The sequence below is a fragment of the Conger conger genome, chromosome 5 (genome assembly GCF_963514075.1).
Source record: "Conger conger chromosome 5, fConCon1.1, whole genome shotgun sequence".
Lineage (NCBI taxonomy): Eukaryota > Metazoa > Chordata > Actinopteri > Anguilliformes > Congridae > Conger > Conger conger.
In genome coordinates, this window is record NC_083764.1 from 67525746 (window position 1) to 67542380 (window position 16635).

A 16635-nucleotide genomic window follows, 5' to 3' on the forward strand; every position below is an offset into this window, starting at 1 on the left:
AGTGTAAAGATACAAAATGAGATAGATTTGAGAACACCTGTTCATGCAGCAAGTTTGATATAGCCAACCAGATGCCCCCTGTTGGGTTCCTTTTGGGCTACGGCAGTGTTTCCCAACTCCAGTCCTCGGGACCCACATGCCAGAAGGTTTTTGTTGTAACCAGTAGCTCACACACCTGATTTAATGATTGAACCAATCAAACCACAAAAATGCCCTTGATTAGTTAAATCAGGTGTGTGAGCTACTGGTTACAACAAAAACCTTCTGGCATGTGGGTCCCGAGGACTGGAGTTGGGAAACACTGGGCTACGGTGATGTGTATATAAAGATATATTTCACTGCTGATCATTGAAAAAGTTTTTTCCCATCTCAAGTGACCTCCTGTTTAAATGAAGGTTATTTTGGTAAAAAATGAATGTGAGATTATTTCTGGAGATGAAGGTTAACCTGCTTAATTTGGCTGTGGAAGCCCAGATTGGTGAAGCAGAAAAGCAGACTCCCAGGCTAAGGCTGTCAGTCATATGCATGCTAGAAGCTCCGCCTACAGGATGAGGATGAGTTCACTTCCTGTCTGTCTGCAGTCCGTCGGCAGGCTGAAGCACCTGAGCTACCTGGACCTGTCGAAGAACCGCATCGAGTCCGTGGACTCGGATATATCCGGGTGCGAGGTCCTGGAAGATCTGCTCCTGTCCTTCAACAGCCTGCAACAGCTGCCCGACTCCATAGGTGAGAGGAGACTATGTGCTGCCCCCTACTGCACTGCTTCATAACTGCTCTGCCAGCATGTGGGCCTGGAGTTCACCCACTCCTGGCCCGACTGCACTGCTTCATAACGGCTCTGCCAACATGTGGGCCTGGAGTTCACCCACTCCTGCCCCTACTGCACTGCTTCATAACGGCTCTGCCAGCATGTGGGCCTGGAGTTCACCCACTCCTGGCCCTACTGCACTGCTTCATAACGGCTCTGCCAGCATGTGGGCCTGGAGTTCACCCACTCCTGGCCCGACTGCACTGCTTCATAACGGCTCTGCCAGCATGTGGGCCTGGAGTTCACCCACTCCTGCCCCTACTGCACTGCTTCATAACGGCTCTGCCAGCATGTGGGCCTGGAGTTCACCCACTCCTGGCCCTACTGCACTGCTTCATAACGGCTCTGCCAGCATGTGGGCCTGGAGTTCACCCACTCCTGCCCCTACTGCACTGCTTCATAACGGCTCTGCCAGCATGTGGGCCTGGAGTTCACCCACTCCTGCTCAGTACCCCACTGGACACTGGACCACTTTCTGCTGCAGGTCATTTGGAATTTGATTAAATAAATATATATAGAAAATGTGTTCTGATTATATTAACATTTATATTTATTACCGACACTGTACAATGAGAGATTAAATATTGAGTACCTCTACATTTTACTTTGCCTTTGTAAAATTGTGCACCTCCTTGTCAGTACACATTTTTTACAAGGCAGTTTTGTTTTTGTTGTAAATGTTTTATTTATGGTAAGATGGTCAGCTGGGAGAATCCTGCAGTGAGCAGGCCTGTTCTGTGGACAGCAGATCTGTTGTGTGGGGTATTATAGCGAGCATTGCCGCTCATTAGTGCCTGCATCTGTTGCAGGGATCCTGAAAAAGCTCACGACTCTGAAAGTGGATGAGAACCAGCTGTCCTCACTGCCCAACGCCATCGGGAGGTGTGTGCCGCTCTGCTGGGCGAGGTCTCGCTGCAGGCCAGAGGCCTGGCAGTATTACGGACCACTGAATGCAGTCATCTTAAGCGCAGAGTAGCAAGTGCTAAATTTAATTCATCCACGTAAAGGAAAGGACTGGCATTCAAACTTCATGATGTAGTTACTGGACTTGGCAATGGTAGTCAGATATTAGAACCTGACAGAGACAGTTTAAACCCTTGTCATATCTCCACACATTATATAATACCACAATGCCATGGTTGATAATATTATTGGGATGTGGTTTTGCTGTATTTTTCATTGTAACATCTTGAAATAAAAAAGTTTGCTTTTCCCCCCATTTTTAAATCCTCTTTGGACCCGGGGCTCACCCACCTGTGTGTGGCTGGTTTTTGCAGTTTATCACATTTAGAAGAGTTCGACTGCAGCGCCAACGAGCTTCAGGCCCTGCCCCCCACCATCGGGTACCTGCACAACTTACGCACCTTCGCTGCCGATGAGAACTTCCTGTCTGAGCTGCCCAGAGAGGTGAGCGTGGCCATGAGGGACAGGAAGTGGCTGTTACTATGGTTACTATGCACTTTGGGCAGCCATTCTTGACCATTCTCTAAGGAAACGGCCTGTTGACATATATTCATGATATAGCACTAAATCAAACATTTTGTCCTTTTTTAAATAACACAATCATTGCAATGGCAATGTACATTAAGGTAGAAAAATGGAGAGACATTTTTGTACAACCTCCAGTTTAAGCCACACTCTAGTTTTCTATCCAGATGCTCCATCCATTCCATCCATTATCCAAACCGACTTATCCTGAACAGGGTCGCAGGGGAGCTGGAGCCTATCCCAGCATACACTGGGCGAAAGGCAGGAATACACCCTGGACAGGTCGCCAGTCCATCGCAGGGCACACACACCATTCACTCACACACTCATACCTATGGGCAATTTAGACTCTCCAATCAGCCTAACCTGCATGTCTTTGGACTGTGGGAGGAAACCGGAGTACCCGGAGGAAACCCACGCAGACACGGGGAGAACATGCAAACTCCACACAGAGAGGCCCCGGCCGATGGGGATTCGAACCCAGGACCTCTTTGCTGTGAGGCGGCAGTGCTAACCACTGCACCATCCGTGCCACCCTATCCGGATGCTGTTACAGATCATTTTTATTGGTTTGGCGGATAGTATCCATCTCTAATACGTAAATGCAATTAAATACCGGTGAACATAGGTAAACACAGGTACATAAAGGTGAAGACAGGTAAACCTAGATAAACCAGTAAATGTAGGTAAAGACAGGCAAACATGGGTAAGGACAGTTGGAAGGCAAGAATCCTGCTTTGTCTTGAGCCCTGTGGTGTGTCCCCTGTCTCGGTGTCTTAGATCGGAAGCTGTAAAAATGTGACAGTCATGTCTCTGCGCTCCAATAAGCTGCAGAGTCTACCCGAGGAGATCGGGCAGATGACCAAACTACGCGTCCTCAACCTGAGCGACAACAGGTAACACCTGCACTGATTAATCACAGGTGAACTTGGCCAGGAGTGTGGAGTAACCGCCACACAGTGGGTACCTGTCAACTGTCCTGAGGAGCCACAGGCAAGACCTGGGGCTCTTTCCAATAACTTATTTTTTGCCTGCTCCGTCCTTTCCTTGTGATGGGTGGAGCTAGGAGCAAGGACGTGAAGAGGTGCAATGGGGAAAATGTAAATTAGGGAAATGGAATGCCCTCGCTCTTCAAATGTCAGTTGGACGATGCGGAGAGGTGGACACACAGGCCCATTGTTTACATGGCATATTCCAAAAGAATACTTCCACAAAGGACGCAGTTGTGTTTCCTTGCTCAAGGAATCTTCAGGAGCCTCCTAGCTCCTAGCTAGCATTTATGGGATTGGAATGACCTTAAAGGTGGCAGACCTCTATTCATTTCTGTGTTCAATGAACTAGAATGGATAAATGAGTTTGGAATGAGGCCCTGCTTTCTGCCTCTCACAGGTTAAAGAATCTGCCTTTGTCCTTCACCAAGCTGAAGGACCTCTCTGCTCTGTGGCTGTCAGACAACCAGGTGAGTGCTACCCTCACAGAAAGTGGGTTTTTCTGTGACATGATTAGCCTGTTTGTAGTCCACTGGTGTCACATTAAGCATGTGTTAGCATTCTGTGATGGTCGTGTGTGATCTCTGACCTTTGGCATGCATTTGTAGTCAATGTATGCAGTCTATGACCTTTCACCTGTATCTGTAGTCAATGTATGCAGTCTATGACCTTTCACCTGTATCTGTAGTCAATGTGTGCGGTCTGTGACCTTTCCCCTGTATCTGTAGTCCAAGGCCCTGATTCCACTGCAGTCGGAGGCCAATCCGGAGACCAAGCAGAGGGTGCTCACCAACTACATGTTCCCGCAGCAACCGCGCCGGGACGAGGGTGAGTGCCCCCTGCAGGCCAGAGCCGCCTCCCTCACACACCATGCCGCCTCCACACACACCACGCCGTCTCCACACACACCACGCCGTCTCCACACACACCACGCCGTCTCCACACACACCACGCCGTCTCCACACACACCACGCCGTCTCCACACACACCACGCCGTCTCCACACACACCACGCCGTCTCCACACACACCACGCGGTCTCCACACACACCACGCCGTCTCCACACACACCACGCCGTCTCCACACACACCACGCCGCCTCCACACACACCACGCCGCCTCCACACACACCACACCACGCCGCCTCCACACACACCACGCCGTCTCCACACACACCACGCCGTCTCCACACACACCACGCCGCCTCCACACACACCACGCCGTCTCCACACACACCACGCCGCCTCCACACACACCACGCCGTCTCCACACACACCACGCCGCCTCCACACACACCACGCCGTCTCCACACACACCACGCCGTCTCCACACACACCACGCCGCCTCCACACACACCACGCCGTCTCCACACACACCACGCCGCCTCCACACACACCACGCCGCCTCCACACACACCACGCCGTCTCCACACACACCACGCCGTCTCCCTCACATTTCATACTCGCAAGAGCAAAACCTAAATAAACACCCTGACTTGACTTGTGTGTCTGGGATGATGTTGAGCAATGGATTCAGCGCACTGGTGGGCCCACCCTGTCTCCCCACAGATTACCAGTCGGACACGGACAGCTTTAACCCCACCCTGTCTCCCCACAGATTACCAGTCGGACACGGACAGTTTTAACCCCGCCCTGTCTCCCCACAGATTACCAGTCGGACACGGACAGCTTTAACCCCGCCCTGTCTCCCCACAGATTACCAGTTGGACACGGACAGCTTTAACCCCGCCCTGTCTCCCCACAGATTACCAGTTGGACACGGACAGCTTTAACCCCGCCCTGTCTCCCCACAGATTACCAGTCGGACACGGACAGCTTTAACCCCGCCCTGTCTCCCCACAGATTACCAGTCGGACACGGACAGCTTTAACCCCGCCCTGTCTCCCCACAGATTACCAGTCGGACACGGACAGCTTTAACCCCGCCCTGTCTCCCCACAGATTACCAGTCGGACACGGACAGCTTTAACCCCGCCCTGTCTCCCCACAGATTACCAGTCGGACACGGACAGCTTTAACCCCGCCCTGTCTCCCCACAGATTACCAGTCGGACACGGACAGCTTTAACCCCGCCCTGTCTCCCCACAGATTACCAGTCGGACACGGACAGTTTTAACCCCGCCCTGTCTCCCCACAGATTACCAGTCGGACACGGACAGCTTTAACCCCGCCCTGTCTCCCCACAGATTACCAGTCGGACACGGACAGCTTTAACCCCGCCCTGTCTCCCCACAGATTACCAGTCGGACACGGACAGCTTTAACCCCGCCCTGTCTCCCCACAGATTACCAGTCGGACACGGACAGCTTTAACCCCGCCCTGTCTCCCCACAGATTACCAGTCGGACACGGACAGCTTTAACCCCGCCCTGTCTCCCCACAGATTACCAGTCGGACACGGACAGCTTTAACCCCGCCCTGTCTCCCCACAGATTACCAGTCGGACACGGACAGCTTTAACCCCGCCCTGTCTCCCCACAGATTACCAGTCGGACACGGACAGCTTTAACCCCGCCCTGTCTCCCCACAGATTACCAGTCGGACACGGACAGCTTTAACCCCGCCCTGTCTCCCCACAGATTACCAGTCGGACACGGACAGCTTTAACCCCGCCCTGTCTCCCCACAGATTACCAGTCGGACACGGACAGCTTTAACCCCGCCCTGTCTCCCCACAGATTACCAGTCGGACACGGACAGCTTTAACCCCGCCCTGTCTCCCCACAGATTACCAGTCGGACACGGACAGCTTTAACCCCGCCCTGTCTCCCCACAGATTACCAGTCGGACACGGACAGCTTTAACCCCGCCCTGTGGGAGGAGCAGCGGCAGCAGCGCATGACGGTGGCCTTTGACTTTGAGGAGAAGGATGAGGAGGAGAATGCTGGGAAAGTGAAGGTACCTGTCCTATTCCGCTGACCCAAACGTGAGCACAGCTGAGGAGACGCACCCACAGGACATTATAATCACACATTAGAGATCTTACACCTCAAAGGGTTAAACTCTTTGTGTATGTACCTAACAGCCGGCTCCATCGCTTGTCCCAGTGTCATAAGCACATAACACAGCACTGTAACTTTTGCTGTGCTAATGTCTGTGCAGGTTGAGATAAACCTGAAGCGATACCCAACTCCGTACCCAGAGGACCTGAAGAACATGGTGAAGTCCATACAGAACACTGTGGGTAAAGAGAGTGGCCACGCCCTTAGCCCGGATAAAGACTCCGTTCAAACAAGCATGGAGCTCCACGGCGTCGACAAGTATGAGCACAAGTGGCCGACCGCAACCGTGACTGCCACTGCGACCGGGTCCAAGGAGGTGAACGCAAAGGTAGTGGCACCACAGATTCTAAAGCTTCCCCAGATATTGAGCTCCTGGGTGTCTTTAGTCCTCTCTGCTTCATAAACACAGGAAGGTGCAGAGGAGTTACCTGTGCCGCACTAATGTCGCACTTGCTCATTTCAGAAGATGCGTGAATGTTTCAGCTTCAGTGGTAGGGAGGTGGAATGTTTGATGTTATGAAGGAAGGATCTTCTGCGTCTGTAGAGGCTGTGATAAAACCAGCCAGCCAATCCCAATATCACAGAGCATCAGAGCTGGGCTGTTGAGTGAGTATGTGCCCAGCTGGAATAGGTCAGCATTGATGCTCTGATCTGTACCTGGTTTCAGTTGCGAGGGCAGTGGGGTGACCGGTTGTGTGATCTGTTGCCAGGTAACTGACAGGGAGGCTAAAGAATTCCAGAAGACCATGAGGGTGGAGCCAGGCCAGTTGCATTCTGCAGAGAAGGGGGGAGGAGCGGAGCGTTCAGAGGTGGGTGTGACGCAGTGGGGGGCAACACAGTGAAGTGTAATGCAACTCGCCTTAGTTCATTGGTCTCTCCACAGTGTGCTAGTCTCTCCTCAGTGTACTGGTCTCTCCACAGTGTGCTAGTCTCTCCTCAGTGTGTTGGTCTCTCCACAATGTACTGGTCTCTCCACAGTGTGCTAGTCTCTCCTCGGTGTGTTGGTCTCTCCTCAGTGTACTGGTCTCTCCACAGTGTGCTAGTCTCTCCTCAGTGTGTAGGTCTCTCCACAGTGTACTGGTCTCTCCACAGTGTGCTAGTCTCTCCTCAGTGTACAGATCTCTCCACAGTGTGCTAGTCTCTCCTCAGTGTGCTAGTCTCTCTTCAGTGCGTTGGTCTCTCCACAGGACTCCCGATGTGGTTCCCCGAATGACATCCGAATTTCTGACATGAGACCCACTCTGGTGGAGCCCCCTGTCTACAAACCCAAGGCCGTCATCCTGGGAAAAAACAAGAAAGGTGTAAAGAAATACAGTACCTTCTGAAATTGAACAAAATGATTAACTTTTCCAAAAACATGACCAGTACCAAGAGAGTTTAGAGGATAATTACTTCTAAATGAAAAAAGAAAAACTCCCAAGCAGTTTTGTGAAAATATTTGACTAATGTACTCAATTGTAACAGGAAATGGCAAGGTCAAAATTATTAGCCCTCTGACCATTAATAGTCAATATTGTAACCTTTCTGTCTGTAACCTGACTGTAATTCTTAACTAGGTTAGCACAAGTCTCTGGAGGGATCTTTTCCCATTCCTCCATGGCAAATTGCCCCAGCTCATCCAAATGTAATGGTTTTCAAGCATGGACCTTAACCTTGAGCTAACGCCAAACATTCTCAATGGGATTGAGATCTGGGCTTTGTGAAGGCTACTCCAGGACCTTAATGTTGGTATCCTTCAAACATTTATGGACCAACATGTATGCTTAGGGCCATTATCTTGCTGAAACACTCAATGGTGACCTAAGACTGACCCAGACCCAGACTGACAGCAGATTCTTTACATTATCCTTCAGAATGTGAACATTTTCTTCCTCCTGATCCCATGTACCCAAACAAGGTTCCCTGTGCCAGAGCATTGTGCTCACTGTGAGAACTCTTTCAGGGCTGAAGGCCCCCCTCATTTGTATCGCCAAACAAACGTGTCTCATCAGACCAAAGGACAGACTTCCAAAACGCATCCCCATGTTTCAAATGGTTCTGGGCAAACTTCAGTCTGGCTTTGATGTGCTGATGTTTGAGCAGTGAACTCACCCTTGGGTGAGGAGCCCAACAGGATGAGGGGCCTCACAGCGGTCTTCCATGAAACCTGAAGTCCAGAAGAGGCCAGTTCAGCAACAGCTGTCCCTGCAGAGATCTGGGGACTCTTGTTGACATAGCTGATGACTTTCCTCTCCAAAGTATTTGAAATCTTGTGCTTGTGTCTCCTTGTACTTTGCAATGATGCAATGTACAGCCGTTCTGGAGATAGCAGTATAGCCATTCCCCGGAAGATGGGCATCCACTACCATCTTTCTGAAGTCCAAACTTAGTTCTTTGTTTTTGGCATGGTACAATTAGTGCTGCAAGAAATGTAAGAGCAATGCCTCTCAATCTAGCCTTAGTGCCACCAGCCCCGCTCAACTCCAATTAGTCCAATTAGCTCTATACTGATTTGCTGAGCAGGAGCTGTTTGGGCCAATCAAGTCAATAGGTTCAGGTGTAGTTTGAAAGCAAAACACTTGCTACCACTTTCCCTGAAGAATTCACACAGGGGATAATTTATCACGCTGTGAGGTGATACGGACAATGTTAACAGTGGACAGGATTTAAGCAAATGTAAAATTTATCTTGTGGGGGCTAATAATTATGACCTTAACTGTGTGTTCAGATATCAGACCAAACATGCAACACATTCTCTCCAGACGGCTGTTTGCCTTGCAGTGGCCTTCATGTCACGTGACTCTTTATACATCTGTAGTTGTGTAGTTCCTCCTTCCTGTAGTCATTTGACTGTTCTTCCTGTAGTGATAAGATTTGAGGTCATGTGATGCTTAATTCCTGCGTTCATGTGACCTGTGTTGCTGGGGTCACGTGACCCTGGGCTGTGCTGCCTCCTCAGAGTCAGTGGAGGAGTCGGACGCTGATAAAGCGCACTGCCTGAACACCAGCGGCTCCTCGGGGCCCTCCTCAGAGTACTCCCCCTCTCAGGCCTCCACCATCTCCTCCAACCCCCCAGGGACACGCCCTGCTCCGCCCACCACCACTCAGGAGGCTACACACCCAACGCACTGGGCCAGCAGGTAGGCAGAGGCGTCTAGCCCCTTCCTATAGCGCTCACTCACACACACACAAACACACGCACATGCAGTCTGCATGCTCTGATGGCCATGTGATCTCACTACTCCCCAGGTTTGGTCCAGCCCTGCCCTTGCTCTGCCAGAGGGAGACCCCCGCCCCTGGCTCCTTACAGCCGCGCCCCCTCAGTGATACATTCGACCGCTGGAACGTCCCACCCCACTATGACAACACGGCCTTCGTGGGCGAGGACTCCCCTTCTGCCCCGGCCAGCGGCTCCCGGCCCCCCAGCGCCTCCGGCCCCCTCCGCAGGCCCCTTCTCCGGCAGGACCGCATTCTGGGGCTTCCACTGGACCTGGAGGCATCGCCGCACCTGCCCCGTGCCCGTACCACGCCCCAAGTGCCTCCCCCACCCCCCACCCGCTGGCACAACTGGACCAGGACCCCCAGTCCCCTGGAGGACCGCACGGCCTTCCCCTCCAGACCCGACCCCGCCCTTATCGCCAGCTCTGCCCCCCAACCTGAGCGTGACTCTGCCCAGCTGCCAGGCTCCTTTCCCTCTGCAGCAGACCCCTGGAGACCCCAGGACCTCCAGAAAGCAGAGAGGGCGCAGGGCCCCTCCTATGCCCTAGAGGGCGCTCTTGTCCTCAGCAAGAGCGCAGAGAGGCTTCAAGAGGGCCGAGGAGATCCCAAGGCCAAGTTCAGGAAGTCCCAGAGCATTGATGAGATAGACGCTGCACCTGCTGTGTACAGCATTCCTCTGGCCGACGCCCAGGACGACAACCTCCCCCAGCCCCAGCCAATCCCCCGCAGCCAGTCTGCCCCCATGCTAGATGATGACACCTTAGGGGAGGCCCAGTCACAGGGTGGGGGTCTTCCGCAGGGCGGCTACCAAACTGCAACTGCACTACCCTTCCTTGGCTCCCCAGAGGGTGTGGCCCAGGGGGGCAGAGCCCCGCACAGAGGTGGCCAGAGAGGATACCTACCTGGTGAGCCACTGCTCTCCCCAGTGGGCGTGGTCGGGGGTGTGGCCCCCCAGGGCCCCGTCCCCAGGTCCCGGCCAGGCCTCCTGCGCCGGGCGGACTCGCTGGTGAGCTCGGCGGAGTTGGCGGTGTTCCGGCGGGCGATGGAAGCGCAGCAGCAGCCGCAGGTGGCCGATCGCAGCAGCCGACTGCTCTACCGGAACCTTCTGGAGCAACAGCAGGGCGCACCCGCTCCCACGCCCGACTCCCACTACCCCCGCCGGGATGCTCGCTATGCTGGCCAAGAGCCCAAAAAACTGTCCCCAGCTGCCCCCCCGGGTTACCCCACCAAGAGCCTGCCCCAGCGCCGGCCCATGTCAGCTCGAAGCTTCAGCACTGAGGGTTTTGGGGGATCCCAGGCACGCCCCATTTCGGCCCGCCCCTCCATGGCTGCTCTGCTGGAGAAGGGCCCCGTTGACCACACGCTCAGTCCCTGCCTAGAACGCAGTGGGGAGACCGAACTGCACCTGCGTTCCGATGTGCTGTCTCCACACCTGCGTTCCGACGTGCTGTCTCCACACCTGCGTTCCGATGTGCTGTCCTCACACCTGCGTTCCGATGTGCTGTCTTCACACCTGCGTTCCGATGTGCTGTCTCCACACCTGCGTTCCGACATGCTGTCCCCACACCTGCGTTCTGACGTGCTGTCCTCACACCTGCGTTCCGACGTGCTGTCTCCACACCTGCGTTCCGATGTGCTGTCCTCACACCTGCGTTCTGATGTGCTGTCTCCACACCTGCGTTCCGATGTGCTGTCCTCACACCTGCGGTCCGATGTGCTGTCCTCACACCTGCGGTCCGATGTGCTGTCTCCACACCTAAGGCCTGACGCTCTCTCTGCTCACCTGAGACCTGATGCACTGTCTGCTCACCTGAGACCTGATGCACTCTCCTCTCGTATGCCTGCAGACTGGAGACAGCAGGTCCTACGGCACATTGAAGCCAAACGTCTGGACAGGGTAAGTGGGAGGAGCCACAGTAATGCACTGGGGGCTTTGATGGGATGGGGCCACAATGTGCATTTCAGATGGGGTGTGAGGTGGGTCTCACAGACACATATGGCCATATGAATAAGCATGAACCCACCCTGGACAGAGAACCTACTGTAGCTCACAGTGTGTACGTGCTGTGTGGTGCTCACTAGTTTCTCTAGTGTTTCACGGAGACATGCATGCGGCTCATTAGCATACCGCCGTGCATTCAGATTCTGCAGGTTCATATAGGTAACCTGCTTCTGCGTTCTCACATTGACAGTACCAGAACTATTGTTAGAACACTTATTTGCTTGTTAAATTCACACAGCGCTTGTACTAACTCTGCCTTTACTATTTCAATGGGAAGATTACGGAAGTTAACAGTCAAAATTGTGCCATTGGACATCTAAAGAATGTTCATCTAAACGATCTCGACGGTTACCGTTCTTGCTTCTAAGTATTTCACGGATTATGTTTTTTTTAGTACTGTCGTTCTTGAGGGTTTTGTCCCAAAGAGGGGCTATATGGATATTTAGCTTGAACCGTTTTTCAACCCAACCCAAGCTAACGTTATTAACTAACTAACGTAATAGGACTATCTATATAAACATTATAGAAAGTGTATTTAACTGGGCTGTGATTAGTCTGCTAACGTTACCGGTAGCTTGGCGCTGGTAGCTAACTGGCTACGATATTTTCGACAGATGTAACTTTTAAGCATTTGTTTGATTTGTGGACGATAATGTCAGATAAATTATATTATACATGTCATGAAAACATATAGCTAGCTGTTCTGTTAGCACGATACTTACAATACAGAAACTAGCTTGTCGGCTAAATAAAACCGTTTGTCCGTTGGTATTTAAATATCTTGGTCGCGAGGTTTTGTGCCGAGATCAGTGTTGCCAGAATTGGGCGTCTTTTGCCTCCTTGCCGGGTGGAAAAGGCTTTGGGCGGGTAGATTACATTTGGGCTACTATTTACAATACTTTTGTTTTCTGACAAATTACACATTATAACAAACAAGTTGTTATCAAACGATAAATACAGATATAAAATATATTATAAAGTGGTTTGTTTTCACTTGCTATTGTTTCTGCACTGAAGCATCGATCTCTGATAATGATACATTCGAAAATCAAACGTTGCCTAGGCTATCGTTAATACAACCCCCGCAGTTTTTCAAGCTTTTCAATTTAAAATTCACGGAACTAATAAGTCTGTCCTGGCACCGCACTTCAAAGAAGAGTTAAGGGAAGATATCGGCGAATCTCCTTACTCTCTTTACCTGGATGAAACCACCGATATGATTTTTTAAAATGCAAAGCCGACTATTATTAGTGTATAATAATAATAATAATAATAATAATAATGTAGTCTATTTCATGTATTCCTCATGACATTGTAAGTTTAATAATGTTGGAACTGTCTTGCACTTTTCATAAATTAAATGGTTTCCTATTAGCCAAATCATTATTGATTAAATCTGGCAACACTGGCTGAGATACATATACCTACCAAAAACTTTGGAATTTTTGGGAAGTCCTTAGCTGGCTGTCAAACTACTCAGTGAGAGGTTTACTCATTAAACTGTATAATAACTTGAAATGAAACATCATACTGTTCCCTGGGTTTACTAGTCGACGTGATATCGTTGTGCTGAGAGCCTGAGACGACTAAATGTTCAACCTTCTGACAATATTGTCACAACGTTGTTGGAATATCTCTTTCTGGTTTTGGGGCGCCTAAGTAATACGTTCTCCGAAACGTTCACAATGTCTTTGTGTTTGCTGGAACCGATCTGTAGAAGCAGTTCGCTTGCTACCACAACATATTTTGTTGGAAAAACATTGTTATTTTAGCGATGCTCTCATAGTGAAGCAATTCAGTCAAATCTCTGCTTCATCTGGCTAAACCAGGGGTCAGCAACCCTGATCCTGGAGAGCCACGGGTGTGCTAGCTTTTGTTGTTACTCAGCACTTAATTGATCAATTAAAGCAGTCGATTACTCAGTTAACTGGCCTCACCTGGTTTCTTGGGTATGAATCGGTTGCTGGTATTAAGGCGAAAACAAAAACCAGCACACCCTGCGGCTCTCCAGGACCAGGGTTGCTGACCCCTGGGCTAAACCAACTACGTTCGCTAGCTAGCTAACTAATAAGGTTGTGGTGCAGCGTAGCTAGTGAGTTAGCTGATCTGATACAAACCTTGTTCGTGTGACAGGTCTAAAGGTAAAAGTAAAGCACGGTAACAGAGCTAGCAATGTAGCTAGCGTTTGTACGAAGCTTCACAGCTGTTCATCAGCGCCAACAGTTTCTCAAACGATAGCTACTAGCTGGACTTGCTAGCTGGCTATGTAACGTTAGTGACCTTGCTAGATATCATTGATAACACAAAAAGTTAAAAACATCAGATCAGACACCCTACAGACACACAATACTACAGGAGAGCCAGTGACCATTTTATACCCTACAGGCCACACAGTACTACAGGAGAGAGCTAGTACCCATCTAGTACCCTCTCAGTGCACTTATCTGACCCTTGTGTTGCTGGGCTGCTGGGGTATCATTGGGAAGTAACCACTGAAATCTTGGTGAATTCAGGCCACAATGAGGCTAATGTTGGCCCTCGGCTGCCTGGCCCTACAGCAGAAACCTGCAGTGTCTCATTTGCACACCTGGCCTACATTTGTACTGCAGTGAATGTCTTTCCTGATAGAGCCTCTGGAGAGTTCAATGAAAGGATTCTGCCATTGAGGAGCTGGCCTACTTGAAATGGAGTTAAACCCACAGACACTGCGGTCCTCCAGGACTGGAGTTAAACCTGCAGACACTGCGGCCCACCAGGACTGGAGTTAAACCTGCAGACACTGCGGCCCTCCAGGACTGGAGTTAAACCTGCAGACACTGCGGCCCTACAGGACTGGAGTTAAACCTGCAGACACTGCGGCCCTCCAGGACTGGAGTTAAACCTGCAGACACTGCAGCCCTCCAGGACTGGAGTTAAACCCGCAGACACTGCGGCCCTCCAGGACTGGCGTTAAACCCGCAGACACTGCGGCCCTCCAGGACTGGAGTTAAACCTGCAGACACTGTGGCCCTCCAGGACTGGAGTTAAACCCGCAGACACTGTGGCCCTCCAGGACTGGAGTTAAACCCGCAGACACTGCGGCTCTCCAGGACTGGAGTTACACCCACAGACACTGCGGCCCTCCAGGACTGGAGTTAAACCCACAGACACTGTGGCTCTCCAGGACTGGAGTTAAACCCACAGACACTGCGGCCCTCCAGGACTGGAGTTAAACCTGCAGACACTGTGGCCCCCTCCAGGACTGGAGTTAAACCCACAGACAGTGCGGCCCTCCAGGACTGGAGTTAAACCTGCAGACACTGTGGCCCCCTCCAGGACTGGAGTTAAACCCACAGACACTGCGGCCCTCCAGGACTGGAGTTAAACCCGCAGACACTGTGGTCCCCTCCAGGACTGGAGTTAAACCCACAGACACTGCGGCCCTCCAGGACTGGAGTTAAACCTGCAGACACTGTAGCCCCCTCCAGGACTGGAGTTAAACCCACAGACACTGCGGCCCTCCAGGACTGGAGTTAAATGCGCAGACACTGCAGCCCTCAACCTCTACTCTGAGCTGTCTCCTCACGTCCTCTCTTTCATACCTACAGGGCCCTTTCTTAGAAAAGGAGCAGGATGACTTGTCTCCCATGAGCCAGTGGGGTCCATATGCTCTTGGCAGGAGAGATGTCCCTCCAGAAAGTCTCATCAGAAAGGTGGGCGCTGCCACAGAGCAGAAGGGGGTTGATACTTTGGGGCCTCTGAGTGGTGCGCACCTGTGTGCATGCATGTCTGTGCATGCAGGTGTGTGTGTGTGCGTGTGTGTTTGGCAGCATTACCTGAGATGTGCGTTTCTTGCTCTGTGTAGGCAGGTCTCCCACACACCCAGGCGATGATGATGTCATCAGGGGCGGGGCAGAGCATGTCATATGAGGGTGTGGCCAGTGAGGTCCCTTTCCAGCAGTACCTGCCCCCCCAGCCCACAGCCCCACCCACCAGCTCCCGCCCCCAGAGTGCCCGCTGCCCCCCCCAAACCAAAGGGCCCAAGAACAGGGATGGGTACCAGGAGCAGGTGAGAGAGTACATACCCACACACTCACACACACACTCACACTCAAACAAACACACACGCATTATACACACAAACTCACACTCACATTATACACACACTCACACTCAAACAAACACACACACATTATACACACAAACTCACACACACTCACATTATACACACACTCACTAAAACAAACACACACGCATTATACACACAAACTCACACTCACATTATACACACACTCACACTCAGACAAACACACACACATTATACACACAAACACACACATGCACATACACACACACACCTTCATACATACACACACACTCACACACACACACATTATACACACACATACACACACACTCACACATTCACACACACATCCCCCAAAAGCACTGTATTTATACACACATGTTATGTTACCTGTGGAATCTCTCACAGGTGTGTGTTACCTGTGGAGTCTCTCACAGGTGTGTGTGTTACCAGTGGAATCTCTCACAGGTGTGTGTTACCTGTGGAATCTCTCACAGGTGTGTGTTACCTGTGGAGTCTCTCACAGGTGTGTGTGTTACCTGTGGAATCTCTCACAGGTGTGTTACCTGTGGAGTCTCTCACAGGTGTGTGTTACCTGTCCCCTCACAGGTGTGTGTGCGGATTGAGAAGAGCCCAGGTCTTGGCGGTCTTGGTTTCAGTATCTCAGGAGGAATAACTGGACAGGGAAACCCTTTCAGACCTTCAGACATGGTACGACTGCAGCTCTCTCTCTCTATCACTCTTTCTCTCCCTCTCGCTATCACTCTCACTCTTTCGCTCCATCTCTCTATCACTCTACCTCGATCACTCTTTCTCTCCCTCTCTCTATCACGCTACCTCTCTATCATTCTCTCTCCCTCTCTCTATCACTCTATTACTCTCTCTCCCTCTCTATCACTTTCTCTCCCTCTCTATATCACTCTCTCTCCCTCTCCCTCTCTCTATCACTCTACCTCTCTATCACTCTTTCTCTCCCTCTATCACTCTACCTCTCTATCACTCTTTCTTTCTCTTTGTCTGTCACTCTTTTTTTTCCTCTCTCTCTGGTTATTAGTTTTACAGTAGTC

General features: G+C 51.3%; 1 protein-coding gene across 2 annotated transcripts in view; it reads left to right on the forward strand.

The window, feature by feature from the left end:
* The window catches only part of LOC133127988 (leucine-rich repeat-containing protein 7-like), a 38834-nt gene that overhangs the window by 19388 nt on the left and 2811 nt on the right, over nucleotides 1-16635 (forward strand). For both annotated transcript variants that reach the window (XM_061241149.1, XM_061241151.1), the window contains exons 9-23: nucleotides 582-726; nucleotides 1618-1690; nucleotides 2086-2215; nucleotides 3077-3192; nucleotides 3686-3755; nucleotides 4014-4113; nucleotides 6077-6198; nucleotides 6403-6630; nucleotides 7013-7111; nucleotides 7490-7601; nucleotides 9241-9421; nucleotides 9531-11397; nucleotides 15090-15194; nucleotides 15347-15550; nucleotides 16178-16279. In XM_061241149.1, coding sequence (XP_061097133.1) covers nucleotides 582-726; nucleotides 1618-1690; nucleotides 2086-2215; nucleotides 3077-3192; nucleotides 3686-3755; nucleotides 4014-4113; nucleotides 6077-6198; nucleotides 6403-6630; nucleotides 7013-7111; nucleotides 7490-7601; nucleotides 9241-9421; nucleotides 9531-11397; nucleotides 15090-15194; nucleotides 15347-15550; nucleotides 16178-16279 — 3654 coding nt within the window. The remainder of the gene's footprint in view (nucleotides 1-581; nucleotides 727-1617; nucleotides 1691-2085; nucleotides 2216-3076; nucleotides 3193-3685; nucleotides 3756-4013; nucleotides 4114-6076; nucleotides 6199-6402; nucleotides 6631-7012; nucleotides 7112-7489; nucleotides 7602-9240; nucleotides 9422-9530; nucleotides 11398-15089; nucleotides 15195-15346; nucleotides 15551-16177; nucleotides 16280-16635) is intronic.